The 22,158-nt window shown below is 37.3% G+C and overlaps 2 protein-coding genes across 3 annotated transcripts; both read left to right on the top strand.

Moving 5' to 3' along the window:
• The first annotated feature begins 5,692 nt into the window (after positions 1-5,692).
• Positions 5,693-6,796, top strand: LOC144713669 (uncharacterized). The gene is made up of 3 exons (XM_078588325.1): positions 5,693-5,993; positions 6,072-6,106; positions 6,271-6,796. Exons 1-3 carry the CDS (start codon positions 5,847-5,849, stop codon positions 6,698-6,700), a joined length of 612 nt encoding a protein of 203 aa, XP_078444451.1. The 5' UTR covers positions 5,693-5,846; the 3' UTR covers positions 6,701-6,796.
• Positions 6,797-14,405: 7,609 nt separating this feature from the next.
• LOC144713638 (uncharacterized) lies at positions 14,406-15,633 on the top strand. 2 transcript variants are annotated; one of them, XM_078588287.1, is made up of 3 exons: positions 14,406-14,764; positions 14,894-14,934; positions 15,099-15,633. In XM_078588287.1, exons 1-3 carry the CDS (start codon positions 14,570-14,572, stop codon positions 15,526-15,528), a joined length of 666 nt encoding a protein of 221 aa, XP_078444413.1. In that variant the 5' UTR covers positions 14,406-14,569; the 3' UTR covers positions 15,529-15,633. The 2 variants fall into 2 exon arrangements, with proteins under 2 accessions (XP_078444413.1, XP_078444414.1); XM_078588288.1 differs by having other exon boundaries at positions 14,412-14,746.
• The last annotated feature ends 6,525 nt before the right edge of the window (positions 15,634-22,158 follow it).

Genomic DNA, 22,158 nt, shown 5'->3' with positions numbered 1-22,158 from the left:
TGATGTTTAAATCCAGGGGAGGGTGGCGATAGGCCAGTGCTGTTGCGATGGATAAAGTATTTGAAATAAAATAAAATAGTAGATTGTAGAGAGAGGTTTCCCTCACCTCATCTCTGGCTAAATAAAGGAAGACACATTCTCTCTCTCTCTCTTGTCTCCCTTGATAGCTCTCTCTCTCTCTCTGCCCATTCTTCCCTATTCTTCTCACCAAATTCTCTCTCTCTCTCTCTCTCTCTCTCTCTCTCTTCCTCGCTGTCTTCTCCTCAAATTCTCTCTCTCTGCCTTACTTCTTTCTTCTTCTCTGCCTCTATCTTTATTTTAGTTCTCCATCTCTCTCTCTTCCTCGCTGTCTTCTCCTTAAATTATCTCTATCTCTCTCCCTGTCTGGCTCCCTTTCTCCATCTCTCTACCCTTCGTTCCCTGTTCTTCTTTATTAGTCCAGACATTAGTCTTCATATCTCCACCCCGTTCATTATTTTTTTCTCTCGTGCTTTAACTGCGTGTTCCACATTATTTATTCAATTCCAGGGAAACGCCTAACGAAGCATCCACGTAAGGCTTTTCTTGGTGTAACACATGTCATGGGTATTTATCAGCCAGGTAGCATTAAATGATGGGGCCCTCTATTAGTCTTCGAACGTATATACCGTAAGCACAGCTTTAGATGCTACAAATGCTACCTTTATCTGATGTCTGATATCATTTACTGGCATATCGTCACTGTGATGTATATCCGATATCAATATGTCTGATATCCATATTGGAATGGGAACAACATACTTGAAGGATACCTTTATTTAATTACAGTGATCTAAAATTTCTCTACAGCTCTTGACACTGAATTTAACTGATATCTTATGCATAATTTATAATGCTGCAAATGGTATGCGTCTAGAGTGAGACTGGGATAATGGTATCGTTGAGCCGCCAAGGATAACAGCACCTGAATGGATGATGTAATGGAAAAGATATAAGTTTAAGGACACCTGTATTTAAGAATGTTAGTCTAAGCATTCTTTAAAGCTCAGGACGCATAATTTCACTAATATCTTAATATCACAAGGTACCAATGGAAGTTTCTTTGAGGGTGATTAAAATGGTATGAGAGAGTTGAATGACTAAATTTGCTTCCCATTCTGAATATAAATTTTGAAATAATTGTCGAGATTGAAATCACTTAACCATTATTATACACATATTAATTTCTAATCAGTTTATGGAAACTGCTTACTCTAATGTCATGAATTCCCCTCTTTCAAAGTTTCTTCAACTTACTAAAAGCAAAATAACTATTTTCGTACTTTTTATGCAATACTATATATTATTAATGACTCCCATGTCATGTTACCATGATATTTCTTGTCACAGTCTACTTTATTTGAGAAGTGTGATTCTGTAATTTTTTGTCTCAAAAAAATCAGTCACTTAAATTTATAATATATATTGATGTTTGGAGAGAGAAGAAATTATTAGAATATCTCTAATGCAGCCTATGACAGCTTCCTATATTGTTATTTCTGGGATTCTTCTCTAGTGTTCCTCTTGCAGCCAGATCAGTTCCATGAGCTTGCTTTTCAAAATCCAATGTTCTCGAAATTCAACTAGATGAATTATAATGTTTTACTTTCAAGTAAAATGGTTATAAAAATGAACCTTTTTTCCACCAACATTGTTCCAAAATGGACCCCCATCGTCCTAATTTTCTCCAGCATTCTTCCAATAAATGCAAAATGTAAGATCTTCCAAGTCAATTTTGGAGTTCATTCTCAGTACTCACGAGGGGTCAATGGCTTGGAAAAAGATGTCCATATTATAGGTTGATAATTCTTATAGAATATTAATCAAATCCAAATGTATGAAGTCTTCATATGGAATAAGGATCTTAGCGAGAGCATTTAAGTTAGAATGGATTTTAAATGACATCTCACAATGATTTCGACCATTTCAACCATTGTGAAAGGCATGGTGAAATAATTTCAACCATTATGCATCAAGTTTTGACATAAACATAAAAGAGCTTTTCTAATAAAATTTGAGAGCCTGTAATAATGTGCTTTGTATTGTTATTAGTACTGTTCAAGATTTAACAAGAAATATGAAATAGGTATATGGGTATCAGAAAAATATTTTCAAATGCAGATAATATTTCATGGACAGAGTTAGTAAACCCACTTTTCTAGCACTTCATCATCTTGAGCGCACCACTGAAAAGAAGCCTAGGTTGAGCGGAAGTCCCTGGCAAAGGACCACTACATCAAGTTCTTTAGGAGAAGAATTTTGTACTTTAAAAATTCACATCACCACAGAGTGGGAGAATTCTGCAATAAATGGTTCCCCAGCTTCCAATTTTATGAACAAAATAAAAATAATTCTTTTCGAGAGTAGTGAGTTGGAGCAGAAAAAACTTGGAAAACAAGATTTTTTCTTCATATATTTTTTCAAAATTTCAATGTTCAAGAAAAACATTTGAATTTATTATTCTAATATTAAAAGTGGATGCACATGAAAACATCAATTGATTACTTTATAAGGCTCATGATTTCATTTACCATTGACTCTATCATATACAAATCATGAGTATTGACTTTGATGAGCCATGCAACGCCATGCCAAAACTGTTTTATAAAATATTACCAGTTATGCAGAGATCAATTAAAAACTTAAAATTTATAATAAGAGAATAATTTTTTAAGGATAAAAGTCAAGAAAAAAAATACTAATTCCATTCATAGTCACAGAAATTTAAGAAGTAAAAACTCATGATGGAAGAAGGAATAATTTAAAGGTTTCCTCACCTTGATGCCATTTTGATGAATCAGATATAAGCAGAAATGAGGCCTATGTTAAATAATGGAAAGTAGATAAATCATATCTAGCTTTTTAAAACCACGTAAGAGCCGACGATATGATCATTATTCATATGTGAGTACCTTGCCTTCTTCTCCTGTAGTCTACTATTCATGATCTCTCCTGGCAGAAGAGTTGGATGTGTTTCTTCCACCATTCTAATTACACTTGTTTCTCTTCTCCTTGCTATCCAAGGCCCCTCTCTCTCCCCTTCAATGCTACTCTTCTACTTTTTCTTCATACCTCTGAGCTAATCAATCCTTCAATCTGATAGCATAATGCCCCATCCTGTACTATAAAATACTATATACACAATCTAAGGTCACTTTTACCACTTTAGCTTTTCTGTAATCTAATATAATTAGCTTTATTTTCCTGTTTTGCTAGAGCTCTTGGGGAGAAGCTGCACATATTTTTGCATCAAGAGTGGAAACTCTATCACAGAAAATCCTTTTCACGATGTGTAGTAAATATCTTGGGGAAAAATGCACCTCACACTACAAAAAATTTCACAATGAGTGATTTGACATTTAAATTAAATATTAACTTAAACTAGATGAATTATTTATAGATATTTAAATAATTTGTAAGCATCAAGTATGATGAATTCATTAATAAATTTAGGTTAACTTTGTAATTTTAAATTACCTTTATAAATATTGACATCCATTGCTTTTATACTGTCATCAAAATTTTATACATGTGAAAGAAAGCTATTAATAAACTATTTTATTAGTCTTAGGTACCATGTCAATATGAATTATTTTATAACTGCTATTTAAGTTTGAAAATTTCCTTGTGATATCGATATCCAGCACCTAGTCAATAATAATAATAAATAATATATACAAATTAAAAAATCTATTTGTAAATATTTCATAACAATGATATTACATATACATTTATTTTTATAAGTTTCAATCAACTCTTTAATTAGTGGCATTAAAAACTTTATAGCTAATAATGAATATATTATAAATTTTAAGAAACTATACATAAATTTTCTATAACCATAAAATATTATGTAGACACGAGATATTTCATACTAGCATGAAAATTTTGATATGATATTTATAATTATTGAGCAGTATTTTGGTAATACTGAATATTTTATACAACCTAAAAAATATTGAGAAATATTTTCTACCCATAAGATATTAAGTAAATAGAAAATTTCAAGGATATTAATTTAATATTAAATATTTTTATGGACAAAATGTAGACTAGGATTTCTCATTATAGATTTATAAAAAAATTCTAGAATTGCTTCCCCTGTATATAATGAAACTAGAGGGGGAATGGTCCATCAGCTTTAAGTGAAAAAAATCTAATTAACCGTGATGGTCCTCGTTGCTATCTTCCTCCTCCTAATTGGTATCATTATTGACATCATCCTCATCTTGACAAAAAAATTTTAATATCATTATTTTTATCATGTGTTGAATGTCATCCTGCATTGCTTGTAGTTAATGACAGCAAAACTCATTGAGGAGAACCTCTTCCAAGGGGCACTCATCATTGAGACCCACATGAATTCCTTCAAAACCCTTGCTGACCCTGAATAGGATTGTTCATACATTGTCTTCCACCTATATAATAGCTCTGTCCCTTTGGTCAGAGCTGAGAGATGTAATAATCTAGCTCTTGCCTCATGTCAATGTTGGACATCTGCCAGCTCTCAAGCAACGAATTTCAGTTTCATGGAGGGATTAAGGAGGCATTAATGGCAAAGGCCTGGTTGGGTGTGAGCATTGATGCATACCTGTCCATCTTCATCTTCATTTCTTCAGAAGCATTTTGGAATTATGGCTGTTGATGTTTTGAGATGATACTACTGCCCTGAGACATGTTCATATCTCTCTGACGTCAGATGAAACTATCCAAATGCCTCATTGATGCTTTGATGATAATGATGACTGTACCTGCTATTATCTCCTTTGGTTGGGAAGTGAGGCCAATGGAAATCTCGAGGGATTGCATTATTACTGCTAAGTACTTTATATTTTTCCAATACCCTTTGATCAAGACTGGTTTTTTGGCATGTTCAATGCTCATCTCAAGATGATTTTTTAGCATGTATAATGCTCTGTATCACCACGATTATAGTGCAGGGACGCGGACAGGATGATTTTTTCGTCTCGGGTGAAAAAATCATCCCATCCTAGGATATGGACAAATTTTGGGACAAAAATTTATCGTGGGGGACCACCGGACGGGATGGTTTTGGTCCCATGGGACGGAAAAACCATCCGTCCGGAGGTCTTGGACGATGGATCTGGACGGAAAACTGCCGGTTTCACATTCGACGGTTAAGATGTTGCCACGTGGTCTCACAATGACAATAAGCATCAAAGTCCCTGTATTTTTATGTGCGTGCAAATGGACGCCACTCAGAAATAATTGTACATATGTAACTTTGAGTTCTATCTCCTCAGTAATTCCCTAGAAAACTTGAAAAAAATCTATAATAATGTATTAAAAATATTAATGGGTTTTTTTCGTCCGGGACGAATTTCGGGATGAAAATTTGTCATAGGAGGATTGGACGGGACGAAAAACTGTCCCGGTGTGATTGGATGGGATGGTTTTTTTATCTTTGGACGAAAAACCGTCCCGTCTTTGTCCCGAGTGGCGAGTAGAACTCCCCTCCTCATGTGACAGTGGAGTTGCACTCCTGGCCCAGGGCTATCTTATTACCACAACAGTTAATCAGCGATTTCCACAGCATTAAATTTGAGTCGGCTCATCCGCTACACCACAAACGCTAAACCAGCAACTTCCACAGCGCCAAAATAAAATCGCGGCTTGGGGGTTCGCCTTTAAATGACGGGGCGCACTGCGGAGAGATAAAATAGTAGATAGTTGGAGAGAGGAGAGAGGAAGAGAGAGGCTGCACTCAGCCCTTCTCTGGCTAAAAATCCTCGCTTTCTCCTCATTCCTCGTCTGTCCTCTTCCCCTTCGACGCTCGCAGCTTCACACTCTCGCAAGCGCCGCCGCTGATGAGGATCAGAAAGAGGCCGCAGCTCAGCCTCTCTGCTTCAGATTCGCCGTTTCCCTCTCCGCCAGCTCTGTCGGCCGGGCCAGCGACAGAGGAAGGCAAGCCCGCCATCGCTCCGCCCGCGACGACCCAGAAAAACGACGGCGAGGTGAGGAAGATTGATCGAGTATTTCATCTCTTCTTCTGCGACGTATCTGACAAACCTCGCGACCTCCTTCTTTTTCAGTCGCCGAAGCGTGAGGACGAGAACCCCCTAAAGAGGTGAGCTCGGTCCTTCCCTCTCTCTTTCTCTAGACTATTTTCCCCGTAGAAGGGCAAGTATGCATGCCCTACGCGCGCTTTCCTTGCACCCGCAGCATAGAGAGAGAAAGGGTAGCATCTGCCGCACTCGGGTTTGGACTTATTGTTGGAATCGGGTTTGGCAGGATGGGTGCAGAAGCGTCGGAGAAGAGGAAGAGAGGAGAGGGCCCGTCCGGAGGAAAGGGGAAGAAGCGGCGGAGCCCGGCGGTGCTGATGGAGGGCTCGCGGTGCAGCCGCGTGAACGGTCGCGGGTGGCGGTGCTACCAGCAGACCCTCATCGGCTACTCTCTCTGCGAGCATCACCTCGACAAAGGACGAATCCGGAGCGTGAACAGCGTCCGGTGCAAGGAGTCCGTCGAGGAGGAGGACTCTGGCCCCGGCAAGAACGGCAATAAGAAGAAGACGACGAAGAAGAAGAAGATAGGAATGGTGAAGGCTCGCTCTATCAGTAGCTTGTTGCACCAGTCCGAGCTCTCCACCACCGCAGCCGTCTCGGCGGTGGCGGCGACTTCCGGCGGCTCCGGGGGCGAGGCGCAATACATCTGCACGCGCTGACCCGCCGGCCGACGCGGGTCGGGAGATCTCATTGTCGTTTCTTTGGCTGGCGCGTTGCACCCGTTCCGATGGGAGAGAATAGTCAGTATTCCCTCCTCCGCGCCTTATTCGCTCTCCCTCTCCTCTGCCTCGCTCGCTCACACCTTCTTTCTCGCTCTCTATCTTTATTTCAGTTCTCCATCTCTCTTTTCCGCGCTATCTTCTCCTCAAATTCTCTTTTTCCCTCTGCTCTCTCTCTCTCTCTCTCACCTATCTCGTTATCACTTCCTTTTGTCCCTGCTCTCTTTTCTTAGTCCATTTAAATCTATCTCTTCTCTCTCTTTTTCGTTTCCTGCTCTTGAATCTTGATCTCTCCACTGATCTTCCCCGCTATCTTTCTCTCCGTTTCTCTCTTTCTTTCTCCACAGCGCCGTACACCATTTCTTTCTCTCATGCGTTCACTGCGTGTTCCACATTATTTACTCATTTCCGGGCAAGCGCCTAAAGGAGCATCCACATAAGGCCATTTTCGGTGCACCTCACGTCTTTGGGTTTTAGTGGAACGCCTCCTGCGTGTTCAGGCTTTAGTCTGGTAAAGATGAAGCAAGGAAGGAAACTCTCTGTGGGCCACGCGTCATTGACATGGATGACTTTAGGAGTAAATGAGAGCTCCATCCTTGGCCTTTCTTTTGCTTGCCATGGGACTAACCGAGATTTTAAACTGTAAGCACAAATTAGGAGGCCACAGACGTCTGTATCGAGATATTGAAATATCGTCTGCATACGATATGAATATGGGTGTCGATTATGGAGTGGGAAAATGATATTTTGAACGATAATTGTATTTAATAACAGTGATCTAAAATTTATCTTCAGCTCATGACATTTTAAGCACACTGTTGAATGATGAAATGGTATCTTTGTCTAGATTTAGACTGGGAGGGCATCGTTTAACCTCTAACGATGATGATGTCAATATTGATAATAAAACGGAACACCGATAAAGCTGAGAATACCAATATTGGTGATAATACGGTTAACAAGATAACCTGAAGGATAACTGCATTCAATAACATTGATCTAAAAAATTTCAGTACAGCTCATGACACCGAACATAAGTAATATCTTAACATCATAAAGTATCCGTTAAAGTTTTTTTAAAGACGATTGCAATGGTAAAAAAGAGTTGAATTACCAAATTTACTTCCCATTCTAATTATTAGTTTTCAAATAGTTGTCGAGATTCATATCATTTTATCGATTGTATTCACTTAAGAGTTTCTTATCATTTAAAGAAAGTGCACTCACTCTATGTCATGAATTCTCCACTTCAAAATTTTCTTTGATTTACTATAAAAGGATATTATATTATTTATTATGAAAAAATATATATTATTAATGATGCCCAAGTTAGGGTATCATGAGATTTTTTCTGAGTCTACTTATTTAAGAAGTAGGATTGTATAATATTTTGTTGGAAAAAAATTAGTTATGTAATTTAAAATATATATTTATTTATGGGGGAAAAAAATTTGTTAGGATTTTTTTTTCTCTAAGTCTTCATCCCTATCTCTCTCTTTCCCTCTTTCCCTCCTTCCCTCCCACTCTTTTGCCTAACTCAGGCCATGACAGCTTGCAAGGCTCATATTTCTGGGATTCTACCCGGGGGTTTCTATTGCAGGCTGATCAGTTTCATGAACTCCTTTAGCTAGATCCAATGATGCCAAAATTGAACTAGGTGAGTTATCATATTTCACTTGAAAATTGGCTAGAAAACCAAACCCTTTTTGCACCAACATTTTTTCAACATCCAGCTCTATCCCCTTTATTTTCACAAACATTGTTCGAATAATTGCGCATATTGGCGGGGGTCAATGCAAAATAAATTTCTCTGAATTTTTTTTGACCTTTCAGTTTAAAAAACCCAAGCGAACATATATCAAAGTCAAATGTATGAAGCCTTCCTCTGGAACAAGGATCTCAGAGAGAAGGTTTGCAGACATACAGAGTTTGGGAAATAAAGGGAGAGAGGGCTTTCAAGGACCTCTTCCAATAAGTAATACATTGTGCAATTTGAGGAGTAAAGACCTTCTCAAAAACTTTTAATTGTCATAAGTCAAGATTTGAGACAAAAGCAAAATGGTTTTTTAAAAATTTGAGAATCCATAATAAAGTAGCTGTATAAATATAAGATGGCTTTTAAAATATGTATAGTTTATTTAAAAAAAGATATAATAAATAACATTTTCTATCAATTGTAGACCATTAAAATTAGACAAGGAATAAGAGCCTAGGTTGAGCAGAAGTCCCTGGTAAAGGACCACATTCTCAAATACTATGGTAGAACATTTTTCCACTTTAAACATATTATATTTTTGTAAAAATCACATATCTACGCATTGGAAGAATGTGTGTATGATATGTACTCCAATTTCAAATATCATGAATGGAAAACAAAAGGTTATTTTTAAGAGGTTTGAGTTGGAGAGTAAGATATCAGTAAGCAGGATTTTTCGTTGAGAAGTTTTTCAAAATTTTCATGATCATGTAAAAAGTTTTAGTCTATTATTTTAAAACTAAACATTAATGGACTTGAGGACATGGATTGGTTACTTTATTGGGCCCTTGGCTCCATTCATCATTAAAATTATTGTATTAAGAAGCATGAGTAAGTACATGGATGAGCCATGCATCCCCATGCCAAAACTGGTTTTGACCACACTACCAGTCATGCCAAGAGAAAATAAAACTTGAAAGCTATTATAAAATTGATAAAGATTTAAATTTAAAAATTAAGAACCGAAACACTAATTACATTCCTTACATATGATTTTTCAGAAGTAAACGACTCCTTATAGAAGGATGAGTACCTTATTTTTAATGTGAAGTTATAGATATTATGTGAAAAAATAAAGGTTTGATTACCTTGCTGCTATTTCCGAGGAATAAGAGAAAATCAGAAACTAGATAGATGTCAAATTGTATAAATAAATAAATCTATTCTTATTTTTAAATTATGTAAGAACTTAAAATATTATCATTGTTTATTTGTAGGCACCTTGCTTTCTTCTCCTCTAGTCTTTGCACAAGAGGTTGAGGTTTCTCCTCCACCATTTATGTTACATGCGTGTCCTCATCTCCATACCCTCCAAGCATCTTATCACTTATCTTCAAGCCGCCTCTTCTATTATTCCTCGAAAGCTCTGAGCTACCCAATTCATAAATCTGGAAGCATAATTTGCTAACTATACTATGGAATGATAGACCTAAAATATAAGGTACATTTTGTCATATTTGCTTCAGTATAACTAGTATACCTGCCCTTATATATCTCTTTTGCTTGAGGTGGTCACGTGGTGAATTTGTTTGTACAAAGTTTTGAAAATCGATTGCACCAAACACTCTACTTGAAAAGTTTTGAAAAAAATACATTGCACACTGAAAAAAATCAAAATTAGGTGAAAATTTGACATTTAAAGTGAGATTGAATTAAATTTTAAACTAAACAGATGGATTTTTTCTGCATATTGAAATTTTTTATAAGCATCAGATATCACGTAGACATGAGTCTTTATTTCATAGTTTTCTACTTTTGAAATTGCCTTTAGAATTATTCACATCCATAACTTTTTAAAGAATAATAAACATTCAGTAAATATGAAAAAAATATTAAATATTTTATATGCACCAGATATGACTAGGAAGAGACTTATTTTATTACTGCTTTATCAGTTTAAGATTAACTTTAGAATTTTGACATCCATCACTCTACAGAAAGTAACAAATATTTTATTTCAATTAAAATTTTATTGAGAAATATGCTATACATTGATATTACGTAGAAAATAATTTTTACAAGTTTTCAATCAACTCGACAATTGTTGACGTCCAAAACTTAATGGCTAAGAATGACTGTATTATAATTTTTAAAAATATCTATAAATGTTCTATGACCATAAGATATTAGGTAGAGATGAATTACTTGATAATAGCTTTACAAGTTTTATATGAGATTTAAAATTATGGACATCCACTACTGATTTGATAATAATAAAATATTTCATATAAATTATAACCATAAGATATTACACTGTCACAAAGTTCTAATAGATATTGTAAAATATTATAAAGCTTTATGCAAATAATGTAGACCTGAATGTCTAATTAGAGCTTTCTAAGAATAATAACGCAACTAGTGAGGAAATGGTGCATCAGCTTTATGCAAAAAGAAGGTTCACCATAATCAGGCCTAGGGTTCACATCATTATCTTCATCCTTGGGATTGTATCATATTTTATGCTGTCCTCAACTTGATTACTAGATTTTAATATCATTTGGTGTTTGGCCTCTTCAATGTCAACTCGGATCACTGGCAGTACGCGACAAGATGACTGGTAGAGAAGAATCCCTTCCAGGGCTCACTTGTTGCCAAGACTGATACCAAAACCGTTGAAAACCTTGTTATCTTCCACCATTACAATGGCTCTCTCCGCTTGATATGAGTTCAAATGATGTACACATCTAGCTTGTATCTGAGATAATTGGTGTCCATCTGCTTGCTCTCAAAGAACAATTTGTGAAGTGTGTCATTAAATATGGATTTATTCATCCAAATCAGACAAAATACATCCACAAGAAACTGTCCCAACCATGCTCCAATCAAAGAGCACACTATGGGCATGTAATAAATTCTTCACATTAGATAACATATCATTCCAATCGTCACAATCAACTAAACACAGCTTGACGAAGGGATTAAAAAAATCAACCAATAGTAAAGGCCTAATGGTAAGTGAGGATTGATGCGTACATGTTCAAATGGATTGTAAAAGGATGCCTGTTGTTGTGTCAAGATGACACTATTGACGTGAAATAAGATAACATCTATTGTATCTCACATGAAACTATCTGAATGTATCGTTATTGCTTTGATGATAATGATGGCTTCATATGCTATTATCACCTCTGATTGGTAAGTGAGGTAGATCACCATCTTGAGGTGTTGCCCTATTCTTACAAAGTCCTTATAGTTTTCCAATCCTCATCCAAGACTGGTTTTTTAGCATGTGCAATGCCAGTATGTCAAGAAAATCCCAGCTGTTTAAGTTGACTTCAACTCAAAATCTTCAAAATTTAAAGGATACTCTTTCTCATGTTGACCTTCGCGTGGGGTCTTTCAATTTGGGTTATGTCGAAAACACACTCACAGGGTTTCAGATGCATGTCAACCTAATGCACCCTCTTCTCCAAGAAGGCAATGTTGTTCTCTGAAGTGCAACTATATAGAAACCTCTAAATTTTCATGGTATTGCTCGAGTCAATTAGATATCTTAGCTAATTGGGAGTCAAAAGCATAGATGTAATCCTCATGGGTTTTCTACTTCCGAGTGTGATATCATGAGTGGGTGTTTTTGCTGCAGGATGGAGCCTATCTTATGTACCCGGATCTAGAATTGAGAGAATATAATGCTTCTAAACAGAAGTTTTTGAAATCACATGATTTCCATCAGTAACTCCCCCCCACCCCAATTGCAGAATATATATGAATTGTTTTTCAAAAAATATGGGGGGGAGTTAGTGATGAAACTATGTTTCTGGCAAGTAAATTACACATTCCAGATCAGTTTCATGTTCAAACTTATTCATCATAGTGCACATGTTCAAACTTATTCATCATTAACTCATGATGGGGCATAGTGAATTGTGATTACATCTTAATAAGGAGATCACTAGTTCTTGTGCATGTGTACTAAATATTCGTATTTGAATGATAACCAAGAAATGCATTGATTTTTTTGGATAAAATAACACTATCTAGTCTCACTCATATGATGAGTATGTCTAGTCTCATAGCCATTAGTGTGGAGACACTAAGGATAAATAATAGGTGCTATTTAAGAGAAAGAGTTAACTAATTCCTAAATGATATTATACCATACTATGAGTCCAATTGTTTTATGTCACACTTGTGTAAGTGGTCCTTAGACTTGAGACACCAAAGACATATTTGTGGACATGCATTTCTACTTTGAGTATGACCTATGGGTTCCTAATCATGGAACTCTAAACAGTCTTCGTTCAGATTCATTAAGTAGGCAATGAAGATGATTGAGTGGTCGAGATGGGATTGCCCACCCTTGGTATAAGAGGAGAAAGCTCAAGGAAGATGATGCGATGAATTCCTTGGCCAACATTGTAGAATATCGGAGAAGAAATCTTAGATGAACTAATTCAGGTGGATGAACTAATTCAGGTGCTTGATTAAGGTTTGGGAGTGGACCAAACCCTAAGTCGTTCTAGGAGCATCAAGTGGATGAACTATAGCTACATGATAACCAAAGACAAATGGGTTCCTTGAATGACTCAATATACACTCTTTTGTATCCTCTGGAGCACGAGGAGCTTCATACAACCATGGGCTGGAAATTCCACCTATCAATTGGGTTAAATCAATCCATCATTAATTAATCTAGATGACAATATAGTTAATAAATTTAGAATGCCAATAAATGTTATTGTGCCACTATAGTCGTTAATGAAAGTAATGCATGCTCTTGGAGGGTCACATGCAAAAGGTCTTTTGGAAGTTGGAAGTTGGAAGAAATACTTAAAAGTTTATAGGTTTTTATGAAAAAGTATAACTTCGTATAAATAGGAGAAGGTCGTGAACAAAATTCACCCATGCCAGGAGTGTTCATAGCACTTTCCTTCCTTTTCCCTTCTTCCGATAGCTCCTCTCCATTTCCATAGCAATCTAGACAGTGTAATGATGACTAAGGAGCATGAACGAAGCTCGTCAAGGTGAAGGATGGATTGGATGTAACAACAATGACTTGGGTACATCTAGAGGCTGCACATGTGAGCACTTCAACTCATGTCACCTGAGGATCGAATACATTATGAATGTGATTTGTGCCAAGGTGGTTTGATTCATTATTTTATCGATGCTGATTTGATCCCGTTTCAAGTTTTCCGTTTATAGGAATGATTTTTTTTCATTCAGTTCAAGGCCATAGAACCCAAGACAAGATGTGTTCAGGCAATCATCAAAGAACTATATGTCCTTCTTCCCTTGACCTGTACAGCTATAAATCTTACTAAATTTGCTCACCATTGAGTCTCACATTGGTAGTAGGAATTGGGGAGAGTAAGAGAAGCGAGGGGAGCGCACTGAATAATAGCGCGGATGGGTATCAAAAATAGGTGCCCTCCTCTATTTATAATCTTTGTCGTAATTTTAAAGAACTCTGTAGGATTCTTTTAAAGCCCTGGACCTAAAGAGTACAAATTAAAATATTGATCTACACATTATCCATCTATGAAGAAGTAAGACGGACATGAAAAATACGAAGCAAAATATGGCAGACATGAAAAATAACATGAAGAAGTAGAATGCAACTCATTGTTCAGTCACTGAACAATTTGCACGTCTTCGTTTTGCCTATGCCAAACTCTTTTTAGTGTTATAATCAATAGAAGAATTATTACCCCTCATAGGCCGCGACGGCCACGCCGTGCGCACTTGCAGCTGTATTCTCTCTCCCCCTCCCTCACGTGACAGCCAGAGAGTTGCACTCTGGGGCCGGGACTCTCTCACCACACCACAAACAGTAAATCCCCAACAATTTCCACAGCGTTAACTTAGAGTTGGCTATTCTCTCGCTAAACCACAAACGCTAAATCCGCAATTTCCACAGCGTTAAAATAAAATCGCGCTTCGGAGAGTCGCCTTTGAAGAAACGGGGATTGCGGAAAGATAAAAGGGTAGATGGAGAGAGGTTGCACTCACCCCTTCTCTGGCTAAAAATCCTCTCTTTCTCCTCATCTCTCGCCCGTCCTCTTCCCCTCTTCGACGCTCGCAGCTTCACACTCTTGTAAGCGCCGCCGCTCATGAGGATTAGAAAGAGGCCGCAGCTCCACATCGTGGCTCCGGGCTCGCCGTTTCCCCCTTCGCCGGCCGCCGGAGCGGCGGCGGCGCTGCCAGCTCAGTCCCGCGGGCCAGCGTCCAAAGAAAGCCAGCTCGGTATCGCTCCGCCAGCGATGGCCCAGGAAATGGACGACGGCAAGGTGAGGAAGACGGATCGAGTAATTTCGGCTCCCTGTCGGTTTCCTCCCTTCTTCTACCCTCTTTTCGTCTCCCCTCTCCCCCTTCTCTCCGCCTCGGGTTTGTAATGGGGCGGATCTGACCACCCTCGCGAACCCCTTCATTTTCAGGCGCCGAAGCGCGAGGCCGAGGACGAGGACCCCCTAAAGAGGTGAGCACCGTCCTTCCCTCTCTCACTCTCCAGTCTATTTTCCCCGCAGAGAGGCAAGTATGCATGCCCTCCCCACGCTTTCCTTGCACCCGCAGCATAGAGAGAGAAAGGGTAGCATCTGCCGCACTCGGGTTTGGACTTATTGTTGGAATCGGGTTTGGCAGGATGGGTGCAGAAGCGTCGGAGAAGAGGAAGAGAGGAGAGGGCCCGTCCGGAGGAAAGGGGAAGAAGCGGCGGAGCCCGGCGGTGCTGATGGAGGGCTCGCGGTGCAGCCGCGTGAACGGTCGCGGGTGGCGGTGCTACCAGCAGACCCTCATCGGCTACTCTCTGCGAGCACCACCTCGGCAAAGGGCGAATCCGGAGCGTGAACAGCGTCCGGTGCAAGAAGGAGCCGTCGAGGAGGAGGACTCTGGCCCCGGCAAGAACGGCAATAAGAAGAAGACGACGAAGAAGAAGAAGATAGGAATGGTGAAGGCTCGCTCTATCAGTAGCTTGTTGCACCAGTCCGAGCTCTCCACCACCGCTGCCGTCTCGGCCGTGGCGGCGACTTCCGGCGGCTGCGGGGGCGAGGCGCGATACATCTGCACGCGTTGAGCCGCCGGCCAACAGAGGTTGCAAGAGTTTTAAGTTGTTTCTATCGCTTACTGATTGCGCTGGTCGTGGATGGACAGCAAATTTTTAATCGCCATTTGCCAATGAGACAGCCTCCCCACCTCTCAGCCTTCCTCGCTCTCTCTCTCTCTCTCTCTCTCTCTCTCTACCCGGCTCGCTTGCTCCCTCTGTCTGCCTTTTCTTCCCTCTTCTTCTCTCCGTCTCTCTTTATTTCAGTTCTTCGTATCTCTCTTCCTTTACTCGCTATCTTCTCCTAAATCTCTCTCTCTCTCTCTTTTACCTATATCGTTATCTCTTCCTTTCGTCCCGGCTCTCTATTCTTTCTCTGTTTATATCTATCTCTCCACCTATTTTCTGGCCCATCATCCGCTCCGCTTCCCCCTTTACTTCTCCAACCGGTACATTATTTTGTTTGTCTTGTGCTTCCTCTGGGTTTATCACGTTATTTACTAATTTCCGGGCCGACGCCTAACGGAGCATCCACATAAGGCCATTTTTGGTGGACAACGCGTCTTTGTGTTTTAGTGCAACACCTCCTGCGTGTTCAGGCTTTACGCTGGTAAAGATGACGCCATGGGGTGAACTCTTTGTTGGCCACTTGTCATTGACATGGCCATTAGATTAACCGAAACTATTGACGGCTCTGCTTCTCTCCACCCTTGGACCTTTTTCGATTTGTCTAGGGGATTTCTGGGCCAGACAGGTTTAGATGAAGGGGCCCTCTATGGTTCTCTCATTTGACCAGATATTAGTTTTGAACGTTACCTGGAAGCACCATTTTGGATCTTACGAATGGTATCTGTATCTGATGTCTGTTATCAGATACTGTCATATCGTCAGTCTGACGTATGTCCTATATCAATTTGGGTATCGATAATGGAATGGATTAATATGACGTTAAGGATAACCGTGTTTAATAACAGTGATCTACCATTTCTCTTCATTTCATAACGCTGAAATGGTATCTGTGTCTTGAATAGTAGTGGGATTACGGTATCGTTGAGACGCTAACGATAGGAGTACCAATATTGATAATAAAACGGAAAACAGATAACTTTACGGATAACTACAGTTAATAATATTGATCTAAAATTTCTCGACAGATCATGAGACTGGATGAAACTAATATCAGAATTTCATAAAGTATCTATGGATTTTCTCTGAGGATGATTAAAATCGTAAAAGAGAGTTAAATGACTGAATTTACTTCCCGTTCTCAATGCAAATTTCGAAATAGTTGTTGAGAAACTCATCACTTGATCATTTTTGTTGATATCAGTATTTCTTATCTGTTAAAGCAACTGCACTTAATTTAATGTCGTGAACTCTCCTCTTTAAAATGTTCTTCGAGTTACTGGAAATATAAAATGGATATTTTGTTATTTATTATGCAAAAAAATATATGGTGATGCCTAAGTCATCTTATCATTAGATTTTGTTGTCAGAATCTAGTTGTTTTAGAGGTAGGGTTGTATAGTCTATTGTTTGAAACAATAGAGTTATGTAAATCTAACATGTATATTTATTTATGACACAAGGAACAATTTGTTAAGATCTCTCTCGCTCGCTGCCTTCATCCCTATCTATCTCCGTCTCTCTGTTTCTCCATTTCTGCATCTATATCTCTCTCTCCGGTCTCTCTCTCTCACCCTCTCTCTTTCTCCGTGTCTTCATCCCTATCTCTCTCTCCTTCCCTCCCTCCCTCGTCGCATTCTTTTGCGTAACACAACTCATGTCACCTTAGAAGGCTGGTAATTCTGGGATTCTAATCTGGTGTTTCTCTTGTAGACAGATCACTTTCATTAATTTCTTTAGGTAGATCCCATGTTGCGAAAATTTTACTTGGTGAACTATGATATTTCACTTTGAAGAAAATTGGGTATAAAACCAAACCCTTTTTTTCCACGGACATTGTTTCAACTAGGACCTCTATTGCTGTCCTTTGCACAAACATTGTTCAAATATATATCCAATTCAAATGTGTATAGCCTTCCTCTGGAACAAAGATCTTAATGAGAGAAGGTTTGAAGACATGGAGAGTTAGGGAAACTAAGTGAGAGTTGTTTTTCAATGACAGCTCACAATGATTGAGGAATACGAATTTCGATGAGTTAAATGCCTCTTGAAATCATTTCAATCGTTATAGTCAATATTTTGAGATAAACACAAAAATATATTTTTTTACAGATCTGGGAGCCCTTTATGTCTTGCTTTGAAATATAAGCAGTCCGTTAAACATTTCAAAAATTATGAAATAGTTGTATAAATATCAGAATTCTTTAAAATACCTATAATTTTGCAAACAAGGTTAAAGTAAAATACCAGTAGACGGGGGACATGAAGCTTAGGTTGAGGGGAAGTCCCTGGTGAAGGACAAAATTACAAAATACTGTGTTATATAATTTTATCACTTTTAAATATTATACATTTTTGCAAAATCACATTAGCACATATTGGGAGATTGCTCGAATAAAATGTAACCGAACTTCAAATATCGTGAATAGAAAAGTATAATTATTTTAGAGAGTTGTGAGTTGGAGAATCTGTAAGTAGTTTTTTTTTTAAAAAAAAATTTCAAATTTCTCATGGTCAAGAAACTCATTTCAATATACTATTTTAATAAAAAAAATATGAATGAATGCAGAAACATTGACTGCCTAATTTACTAGGTAGTTGGTTCCATTTGCCATTCAATCCATCCTATTACCAAGCATGAATGTGTTCCACAATGAGCCGTGAAACTCCATGCCCAAGACTGTTCTCCACAACATTACGGTTCATGATTATAGCGCATATAAACTTTAAACATATTATTAAAGGAAACATATCTCATTATATAAGCTCAGAACTCAGTTATTAATTGGTTCCCTGATTTCTGAATTTTAAGATCTAAAATGTAATATGATGAAAGAAATAATAAGTTATTTTAAAATATTATGTTAAAAAAATCAAACTGTCACAAATTAAAGGTTTCCTTTCCTTGATGCTATTTTTGAGAATATGAGACAAACATAACCCATGCCTATGCTGGCTATTATAAAATAAAGAAATAAAAATTATTTTATAAAAGGATTTAAGAAACATGTGACATCACTACTGGAAGAGAAGAACCCCTTCTAGGGTTTCTCATTTTCAAGACTGACATAAAATTCTTTCAAAACCTTTTTAACCTTAATACAGATTTTCAATTGATATTGGTCATCTTAAACCATTACAATTTCTGTCCTCTTGATAGGAGGTGAGTTGATGTACACATCTAGCTTGTGTCCCGGATCAATGGTGTCCATCTGCTCACTCCCTAACAACAATTTGTGAAGTACCTCACCTAAAATGTTTGCTCAAATTTCTATTTTGATTTTTCAAAGATAGCATCACCAATACGCATGAGCATTATACATAAATTTATTTGTACTACCTCATTCAAGGTAGTACATACAGATTGCATAAGATGAATATTCCCATTATTCATTATGGTCATTAAGTTTTTTCCTTGAAAAAAATATGAATATAATAATTAGTTTCATCAATGTTATCTGAAATTTTCAGATATTCAAAATTTATTTTATAAGGATCAAGGTTTCCCTAAGAATTCATAATTTTCTCCATATTAGAGTATTGTTCCAAGGATCTCTTCTGAAATCCTTCTATATAAATATATTTTACACACTATAATTTATATTAGTAAAAAATAAACCACTTCATTCCTTCGAGGCATTTGATCATCACATCTAATTATCCATGATCCAGAAGGCATTGATGAGAAAATGTTACCATAATAGAAAAAAACATTTTTTAATTGATGCTTAAATATACTCATAAGATTTCTTCTTTTTATAAATTCGTTTGTTCTTATGTGCCTCACTCAAATATATGTTTGATCTCAATCATATTTAGAATATGATTCATGTTTACTTGCATCATTTTATATATGAAGTCATTATTAGAAATACTATTTTGGAGTTATTTGTTCTAGTATTTTCATAGGTGCAATGGTAAATGGATTATGAACAGATGTTATTTGGAATGGTGAACATCAGAATCTTAACAGAGGTTATGATTTTTATAATAAAATTCATAGGTTTATAAAAGGAGATAAAAAAAGTTAATGTTATGGCTAATGTGTTTATAGTATAAACAATGATAAACATGGTTTTCACTATAAATTAATGAAACGGAAAATTCTAAAGGAGATTCACAAACATTAAAGATTGCCAGATCCAAAATAAGGGATGCTAGGATCTTTATTTCCATGGAAAAAATAAATAAAATCTACATTTTAACTGTCCTCTGTCAGAAAACTTCACAAAAGTAGTCCTCAATTTTTTGGCTGGTTCACCACTTCTAAGGAGATAATAAAAAACCAATCCATACAAAGTGGAGGAAGATAGATAGTGATTTTCAGTGATTCATATCTCCTCTAAGTTGATATCCTAATCATAGAGATTATGTCAGCCTCATGTACAGCATTGTCTTATGATGCCTTAGAGAATGGAAATAGAAATTGAATAATATAAAAATGGCACAACTGCAATAGCTCAGGGGCACTTTAATGCAGTTGATTTTAGGCCTTGAATGCTGTTTTGTCTTCTCTACTGATTCTAGTAATGAAATGAACTTCTCCTTTTCTCTAATTTGAATCCATAATTTCTGAGTAAATACACCTAAGCCATTCAACTAAAATATTCTCAACAAGATGTTAGCGTTCCAATTTTAAAGAAGGAAAACAAGTGGGACTAGTATGACAATGGATTCATGTCTGATTATTTTTCTATTTTAGAATTAATATATACATGAATATTTAAGATAAAAACTCAGATTACGTAAATATTTAAGATGAAAGTATCATGGATGAATGTAGAACCTTCCCAAGTAAAGAAAGCAACACCAAAAGAACAATCAAATATTTTTGAAGTTCTTAAGGCTTTATAAAACTCGAATTGATGAAAAATAAGAAAATATAAGATGAATTTAGCTATCTGATAAAATCAAAATCTAAAATAAAACATAAAAGTGATAACATAGTGTCTAATACAAACTGATCAGTTGAATATGGATCTAAATCTCCCCCATCCATATATGTGATAAACCCCTTGATTCAAGCTCAATTTCCTTTCTCCCAAGATAATCAACTCCACTGAAATTTTATCCAGAAGAAATATCTTTATCCCATCTTTCTAATAGCTGAAGAAGACACTCTTAACTACTGGCATATAATTTTCACTAGGTCACCCAGAAGAAGATCCTAACGCTACACAAATAAGTTTTCCCATCTGATCATAATTGAAGGTATAGATTATACATAAGTTATAATTAAATTTGATTAAACGTAAGTTATAATTAGAGTTAAATTGGCTGATTCCATACATTTGAGCAAACTTTTTGGTTGATTTCATCTGATCCAGTCAGTTCACTAACCCACTTATCCCGCTCTATAACCTGTTCTTTTGGACTCCTAAGCAGCTGGCGTAATGTTGCAAACCTCTCTAGAAACCAGTACAATAATCTAACAAGCCAGTACGCCGCCAAGTGTATTGGGATAAAAATTTCAAAATACATAGTCTGAATAAAAAATTATTATTCAAATAAATCTCTAATATTCTTGAAAAGTTATTCAAAATCCTTAAATTAATACCTGTTTTATGAGTAATCTATAAATAAGTTTTTGTACTAATATTTCATATGAGTTATATAAAAATAGTAAATGACATATCTAGTCTGAGCTTTGTGGCTTCTGTTCATGGTATGAAATTATATCTGTTGTAGAAGACTGAATCAAACATGGTATCTAAAACTGCAAGACACATATAATCATACACTTAGAGCGGAACACCTTCCCAATCTCTATGTTCCTTAAAATGAGTTGCATTAATATTTGTTCCCATGTCTCGACTCTAGATATTTCCAAGAAATCTTGAAAGCATTAGATATCCTCCTTCCCTTGAGCTGTGCACCTAAAATTCTACTTGATTTCCTGACCACCAGTCTCAGACCAGTTGTATAATTTGAGTAGCGTAACAGAACCAAGGTGAGGGCACTAAGTAATCACTAATATGTGCTTTTGTAATCTTTGACATATTTGCATAGACGTATGTTGGATTTTGTTAAAACCCGGACTCTATAGATTATAGATTAAAATAATGGTCTTGACATTATCTCTCTATCAATAAGAATGTTGGAAGCTAAGAGGGGGGGTGAATTAGCTTTTCTGATTTTATATTATCTAAATACATTTTAATGATTCCTTGTTTTAACTCTCACCTCCTTTCTCTAAGACACCAAGTTTACTTGGTTCCTCGATCCGCTAAGTGATCGATTCAATCCAAGGTCCCCCTTCGAGTCCAAACTAGGACTCAGGATATCCTTATCAAGGATCCTCCCTTGTAAGGTACCCTCACCCAACTTACAGAGTTGCTGAGGAGTCTTCCGGTGGCACTTCTCGTTCCTTGGTGCACGAGCTTCAACCCCAAACGCCTTCGGGTAGACCGTCACGAGCACTTCCTCGTACGCCTACTTCTCTCGTCACCGTCACGTCCTTGATGCCACCCACGTCACCTCCCCACCATCTGAATCTTCTTCACCTGCTCAGATTAGTAAAAAGGAAAACAATGCCAC

This window comes from Wolffia australiana, chromosome 16 (assembly GCF_029677425.1).
Source record: "Wolffia australiana isolate 7733 chromosome 16, ASM2967742v1".
NCBI lineage: Eukaryota > Viridiplantae > Streptophyta > Magnoliopsida > Alismatales > Araceae > Wolffia > Wolffia australiana.
The sequence above is the reverse complement of the archived record's forward strand: the minus strand, read 5'-3'. Positions and strand labels throughout refer to the sequence as shown.

Coding starts and splice junctions, on each gene's coding strand:
- LOC144713669 (XM_078588325.1), top strand. CDS start 5,847: ATGAGGATCAGAAAGAGGCCGCAGCTCAGCCTCTCTGCTTCAGATTCG. Junction 5,994..6,071: donor CCCAGAAAAACGACGGCGAG/GTGAGGAAGATT, acceptor CTTCTTTTTCAG/TCGCCGAAGCGTGAGGACGA. Junction 6,107..6,270: donor GACGAGAACCCCCTAAAGAG/GTGAGCTCGGTC, acceptor CGGGTTTGGCAG/GATGGGTGCAGAAGCGTCGG.
- LOC144713638 (XM_078588287.1), top strand. CDS start 14,570: ATGAGGATTAGAAAGAGGCCGCAGCTCCACATCGTGGCTCCGGGCTCG. Junction 14,765..14,893: donor AGGTGAGGAAGACGGATCGA/GTAATTTCGGCT, acceptor CTTCATTTTCAG/GCGCCGAAGCGCGAGGCCGA. Junction 14,935..15,098: donor GACGAGGACCCCCTAAAGAG/GTGAGCACCGTC, acceptor CGGGTTTGGCAG/GATGGGTGCAGAAGCGTCGG.